Source organism: Triticum urartu, chromosome 5 (genome assembly GCF_003073215.2).
Source record: "Triticum urartu cultivar G1812 chromosome 5, Tu2.1, whole genome shotgun sequence".
NCBI classification, from domain to species: domain Eukaryota; kingdom Viridiplantae; phylum Streptophyta; class Magnoliopsida; order Poales; family Poaceae; genus Triticum; species Triticum urartu.
In genome coordinates, this window is record NC_053026.1 from 490737031 (window position 1) to 490743881 (window position 6851).

General features: G+C 47.6%; 1 protein-coding gene across 1 annotated transcript; it reads left to right on the forward strand.

Moving 5' to 3' along the window:
- The first annotated feature begins 1973 nt into the window (after positions 1-1973).
- LOC125510064 (pentatricopeptide repeat-containing protein At1g71060, mitochondrial-like) lies at positions 1974-6280 on the forward strand. Its single transcript, XM_048675154.1, has 3 exons — positions 1974-4017; positions 5462-5564; positions 5857-6280. The coding sequence occupies exon 1, from the start codon at positions 2251-2253 to the stop codon at positions 3946-3948; it is 1698 nt and encodes a 565-aa protein (XP_048531111.1). The 5' UTR covers positions 1974-2250; the 3' UTR covers positions 3949-4017; positions 5462-5564; positions 5857-6280.
- The last annotated feature ends 571 nt before the right edge of the window (positions 6281-6851 follow it).

Genomic DNA, 6851 nt, shown 5'->3' on the forward strand with positions numbered 1-6851 from the left:
TGGCATTGATTTCCCATGGAAAACCGAGGTGTTATGAGGACGACGAGGTGAGTGTAGCTGACTCGGCGGGCCCGTGGCTCTTTCGCGCCAAAACTATTTCGCCTGGCGCCCCCGAGCGCCCCCAGCGCGTCGGGTTCGGCTTAGGTTCGCTGGCGCCAAATTCGGCCCGAGCCGGCGAAAATTGGGCTTCTGGGGGCGTGTCTGGGCCGATTTTTGTGCGCCGGCGCGAAAAAATCGCCTGAGGAGGGCGTGTTGGGGGCGCGGCTGGAGATGCTCTAAGGCCTTGTTCGGTTACACCCCTCCACAAGAGGATTGGAGGGGATTTGGAGAGGTTTTGACTTGTTGGGGATTATTTTTGAGGGAAGGCCATCATGGCTAGCTTTATTGATTTCAAATAGGAATTACATCGTCTAGAGTTTGGAAACTAGACAAGCCGGGGGCTCATCAGTCCATGAACTACAAATCTTGTTACAAAAACAGTAACTAGCTAGCACATGCGCCGCTTGATTCGAAGAACGAGCACAATGTTTAAAGATAACCTTCCCAATTGACAACGACACGTCAATGCATTCTGCAAATACTGCTACAGCCGAGTCCCGCCATTCTGTCTGTCCCGAGCAATAATCAATAACGATTGAAGAATCTGACTCTGCCTCCACCCTGTTGAATCTTAATGAGCTTGCAAAGATCAATCCATCTCTCATCGCCATAACTTCCGAGGTAACTAAATCAGATGCATACTGAATATATTTGCACTGAGCTGCCAAAAAATTACCCTTCTCATCTCTAAGGATTGCCGCCGATGCTCCAGCACCCTCATCCGCATAAAAGGAGGCATCTACATTTAACTTGAAAAATTTTGAACTGGGTTTCAACCATCTTTGTTCATTTGTCACCCCGTTCTTCTCATTTGCTCGATGAAAATTGTTCGCAATTGCTAGAACAGACATAGGCCATCTCATTGGCGGGGGTGTTGCTCCATCATGAATGTGTTGGCGACGAATCCACCAGAGGTACCAACTACCAACAACAAGAATTTGGTTAATATCCAAGTTCGGCTTCATCAAAACTGGCTTATCCTCTGTTGACTTGTTGGGGATTAAATCCACTTCAATCCCTGCCAAATTCTTTTTAAATCCCTCTTAACCGAACACAGCCTAAGGGTGATCAAGGATGGCAGATCCCATTGATGTATCGATTCCAGCGGAGAGGAAGAAGAGCTGCCATTTGATTAACCGAGTCAACTAGGCGAGGGTAGGTTTCTATGCAACTGAAAGTGCAACTCTCTTCTTGAGTGGGCTTTAGTGATAACAACAATATGATTTGAAGATTAATCTTGCCTGTCAAGTTTATATACAAGGTGGGTTAGTCAAAAATGTTGATGCAAAGATGTATGTGGACCTACCAAGTGGTCAGCTTAGTAAGCTATCAACAAACATTTGCAATCAAAGATGGATAGGGACCTTATCGCAAAAAAAAGATGAATGTGGACCCCTAATTTATTAAAGAGAGAAGAAGGCAATATACTCAGTTCATATCTCTTTCAAATTTATCTGAGTATAAGAAAGTTGGTCACTCAATAAAATTAAGGTGGAACTCTTTCACCTTTTATGTATCTTATAAAATACACAACCCCAAACTCTATCATATATGCTGCTAAAAAAATCAAGATATTCATCTTAATATATTTGCCGAGGCGCTTACGCCATGACGGGGCAGTGGTGCTGTCTCGGTGGACCTTTACAACAAGATCCTTATTGCAAAGCCATGACTGTAACAAGCTAACTGTTGCAAAGGTTTCCATTTGGCTGGGACGGTAGATCGGACGACTGTTTCGGACGGCATCCGACAGTTGCTGAGGCGGCTTATCTTATCGATTTATCATCCGGTGGACGCGCAGCATTGCCCACATTTAAATAGTTTTCTCGATAAAATTTGATCAGCTAAGTTTAAATTTTGTATGCACCAGGAAGTAAAGTCTGTCCGTACAGCAAACGCTCTAGCATACACCTCGACGGGCTCGGCTCTTCACTTCACCGACAGGATTCGCCGCCGCGCCGCCCCGGAGCTCCCGCCCAGGCTCGCCGCCTCATCGTCCGTCATCCGCCTTGTGGCCGCGGGAGCACAGACCTCGCCAAAACATCCATCCGGGGTCCCGGCTGCCGGCCAGGTCGATCGCCTCCCCTCTCCTCCGAAATCGTTCCCCACCAAAACATCTCTCGTCGCCGCCACGCTCCACGTCCAGGCAGGATGCGCTGCCTCCGCCGCGCGGGCGCGGCCGCCCACCTGCTCCGCTCCGCGACGACCGGCCCCGCCAAGCACGCTCGCACGGCCCTCGAGCAGATGCCTCCGCCGCCTGCCGCCTTCCCATGTCGCGCGCGCGCCCACCACCTGCTCGGAGGAATGCGCGGCCAGTGGCTCTGCACGGCGACGGGGTCCACCGGCGCCCCCGACCTCGCCATGGACCAGCACTTCACCGTGGTGCCTGGCCTAGGCCCCGATGTCTCCGAGGTGGCGGGGCTCACCGGCGCCCACGATCTTGCCGTGGACCAGGACTTCACAGTGGTGCCCGGCCCGGGCCTCGATGTCTCCAAGGAGGCGGAGAGGGTCTGCCGCGTGCTGTCCACCGTGCCGGAGCCGAGGGTTGCGTCAGCCCTCGACGCGCTCGGGGCCTCTGTGTCGCCTCAGCTCGTGGCGGAGGTGCTCAAGAACCTGAGCAACGCTGGCATCCTCGCCCTCGCTTTCTTCCGGTGGGCGGAGAGGCAGCAAGGCTTCGTGTACACGGCGGAGAGCTTCCACAACCTCATCGAAGCGCTCGGCAAGATCAAGCAGTTCAGGCTGGTCTGGAGCCTGGTGGAGGCCATGCGGTGCCGCGGCTTGCTTTCCAAGGACACGTTCAGGCTCATCGTCAGGAGGTACGCCAGGGCAAGGAAGGTCAAGGAAGCTGTCGAGACGTTTGAGAAGATGGCCGGCTTCGGGCTCAAAGCAGACTTATCAGATTACAATTGGTTGATCGACGTGCTGAGCAAATCCAAGCAAGTCAAGAAGGCGCAAGCCATCTTCAAGGAGATGAAGAGGAACGGAAAGTTTGTTCCCGATTTGAAGACCTACACTGTCCTCATGGAAGGCTGGGGCCATGAGAAGGACTTGCTGATGCTTAAGTCGGTGTACCAAGAAATGCTTGATGCAGGCCTGAAGCCTGATGTCGTGGCATACGGGATGCTCATTAGTTCCTTTTGCAAGTCTGGCAAATGTGATGAGGCCATCAAGGTGTTCTGTGAGATGGAAGCCAATGGTTGCATGCCAAGCCCTCATGTGTATTGCATGCTTATCAATGGGCTTGGCTCAGAGGAGAGGCTGGATGAGGCTTTGAAGTATTTTGAGCTTTCTAAGGCCAGTGGGTTTCCCATGGAGGTACCTACATGTAATGCAGTTGTTGGGGCTTACTGCAGAGCCTCAAAATTCCAGCACGCCTTCAAGATGGTCGATGAGATGAGAAAGAGTGGAATCGGTCCAAATTCCCGGACTTATGATATTATTCTTCACCATCTTATAAAGTCTCAGAAGATAGAAGAGGCTTATAATGTGTTCCAGGGAATGGGCAAGGATGGCTGTGAACCTCAGCTCAACACATATACAATGATGGTTAGTATGTTCTGCAGTAATGAAAGGGTTGATGTGGCCTTGAAGGTGTGGAACCAAATGAAGGAGAAGGGTGTTCTGCCATGTATGCACATGTTTTCTGCATTGATCAACGGGTTATGCTTTGAGAACAGGCTGGAAGAAGCTTGCGTATATTTCCAGGAGATGTTGGACAAAGGGATCAGGCCACCTGGTCAGCTTTTCAGTAATTTAAAGGAAGCTCTTATTGAGGGAGGAAGAATTAGTCTGGCACAGGAGATGGCTTTGAAGTTGGATGGATTACGGAAAACACCTATGCGTCGTTGAGGAATCATGCAAATGATCTGTTGCAGCAGCATATGGCTTTTGGCTGTTAGAAGCTCAGTCAAAATTGTGGTAACAAAGAAAACTTCAGAATTGCTGATCTTCAACATTAACATTTCCATTCAATTTTATAGTATTTTATGAAGGTCAATTTAGTTTCAGTAGCATCAATGTAGGGTGAGAGAGTTACGTGTTTAAATTCATTTGCATTGAACAAGCTCAGCTAAGATGGTGTGATACCAAATTGGTAGAACCAGGGGTCCTACCGGATCTGCTCTGGAGGTTGTAGGGGAAGGATGGAGTGGGACGGGGCGATGATTGGGCGCGTCGGCGGCTGGGTGCCGTCGCGTCGGAGGGAGATGGCGGCGGCGGCTAGGGTTAGAGGCGGCTAGGGTTCCGGCTCCTCTGGGAGCCGGGCAATAGGGATAATAATATTCTTATTGCTTAATTCCAAAAAGAGTCTTACAACCTATATTTATAACCTAGATAACTTGCATAAGAATTAACCTAAGATAACTTGTGGACTAAGATTGCCCGGTGGGCCTAGCTAAACCGGCCATAACAGATGAGATACCCAAATCCTTTACAAAATGCATGGTAAAAAATTGTGCAACTCTTGTTATTCTTCTCATTAGCAACTACAACCATGGATAGACAAACCATGGTCTGGAACATTTAAACAACAGGTTGGGATTGCTCTTAGATTATTTGCATTGACAATACACACAAAAATGACAAGAGGCTGGGATATACAGCAAAGCAGGAGCACATTCTTCAAACTGGTAACTAAGAAAAAACTGTATCTGGTTGGATTTCTGTTTTTGTTCATCAAGAATATGGTCCAATGGAAGATAATTTATCATGAGTTGTTGACTTTTTTCATTTCAGCTTCACGTACACCTTACTTTTGCTTGGTCGAAATTTGAAGTGCATGACAACTTCATTTATGTTATATTGGGCAATGAATCCCTTCAGCTTAACAAGTCCTTGAGCAAAGTTCATGTAGCCATTATCTCATATAAGCATCCGTGTGTATTATTTTATCAGTCAGGTTGCAAACTTTTCGTCAATTGCTTTCTTTCTTACTCTTCCCTGTTTTTCCGCTACCATTAGAATCACACTGTACTTAACCAGCATTATCCTGCCACTGTTGGTGGCGGTGCCTTTAGGTTTTCATGGAATAGATAAGCATTTTATATCGATGTCTGTCCTAATCAGCAGATCATTACTATAGTTTGTAGAGTGTCAAAACCTTACATACTGTGCCTTCCGTTTAGTTTTCACATGAAGTTAGGTGTTCCCCTGTTTAGAGTTTAGATAGAAGCCAATACTGAAGCACCTCCCTTTATTGCTTCGATATGATTTATAAGATTGTTTTTCTAACGGTGTTCAATCTAACTTATCAGTAAAAGAAGCTCACTGTTCGTCTGCCTTGATTTGCTGGCCACATTTCTTTGGTTGGGTTGGTGCAGGCCAATGCCCAGGCTGCTTTACTCACTTTCTTTGCCATACACAGATCCTTCTGTGTGTCGCTGCCGTCAGTCGCGGCCTTACTGCTTGGAGGACAGGAGGAGCATCAGGGGTCTTTGCTACATCTATCGGGGTACTGCCAGAAGTAGGTGAGCTAAAATACTAGGCCCCATCTCTGCTTGATCTGTTCAGCCAACGTAATTTGGTTTCGTTACTTATTTCTGTTTCTTTTGGTGTATGTGAAGTGATAGTACAACTTTATTTCCATTGCTGTCATCTTGCTTTTCGTGAGCTAATTCTGTATAATCAAGCTATCGTTTACAGTAATCAGTGGACAATGGCCTGATAGAGGTTTCTCCGCAATGCATGGTTAAGTGTTGTCCTACCTCCTATCAGAGGTTATTGCTGTCCATATTCATATGCGTATGCTTTTATTTTCAGGTTATTGTTATCCATGTTTCACAAGCTGAGGTGGCCACCTTTGATCTAATACCCGCGAGTCTTCTATATTGTCTTCATCCTATTCGTGCTAAAACATACTCAGTTTCCAACTGAAAAAATGGGCTCCTGGTTTGGTCTAAACACTATTAGAATAATAATTTGGTTGCATGCTCTAATGTGTATCGGTTGTATAAAAAAACAGATTAATGAACCCTAGGCTATGCAACGATTTCTAGATGATTCATTGTAGTTATATGGTCTGTTAGATTTTCCCCCCACATTGCTGTTAGAGAACGTTTCGGTACGTAATATATCTGTAAAACAAAATTTGGTTGTACTATATATTAGGGGTGGCCGTATAAGAAGATTCTGGTCGTCAACAGATTGATATTTTCTTTTTATGCAATACATAATATTTTCCCCAGTTCTGCTCGATTGGATCCCTGAGTTTGTGCTAGTGCATAGGATGCCGTGTGTGTATCTGACGCAGATTCGACCGACCTTGCTGAGGCTGAATACAGAAACCGTCTATTCCAATGAATATGGTGCACACGCATTTTAAAACGGAACGATCAAAGTAGAGTTTTAAAATGCGTGTGTGTCTTATTCATTGAAATGTTGGGAGTAGCACCTAGTCTTCAGGCTGCAGGTGAGGGTGGGATTAAGTGGGACTAACTAGCCCATCCCACTTAATTTGCTTTAGTGGGATCCCATTGGAAGGAAAAAAATAATAATCGGGCTAACCCACTTATCCTATTGGGAGCCCACCTTGTCCCTGGTAGGTCATGCCCCAACGAGTAGAGAGATGACGGTGCCTCAGTGTGCTCCAGCCGCCGTCAGTCCGCCATCGCGCCCCCGCTTCTTCCTCCTCACACCGCGACACCCCCGGCGGCCTCCTCAGCACCGAGGCCACTCGCGTCACGCCAGCGCGGCAGGGCGAGGAGCCGCCGTCGTTCAGGGACATGTCGGGGATCTGGGCACCGAAGCAGGTCGGG

Coding starts and splice junctions, on each gene's coding strand:
- LOC125510064 (XM_048675154.1), top strand. CDS start 2,251: ATGCGCTGCCTCCGCCGCGCGGGCGCGGCCGCCCACCTGCTCCGCTCC.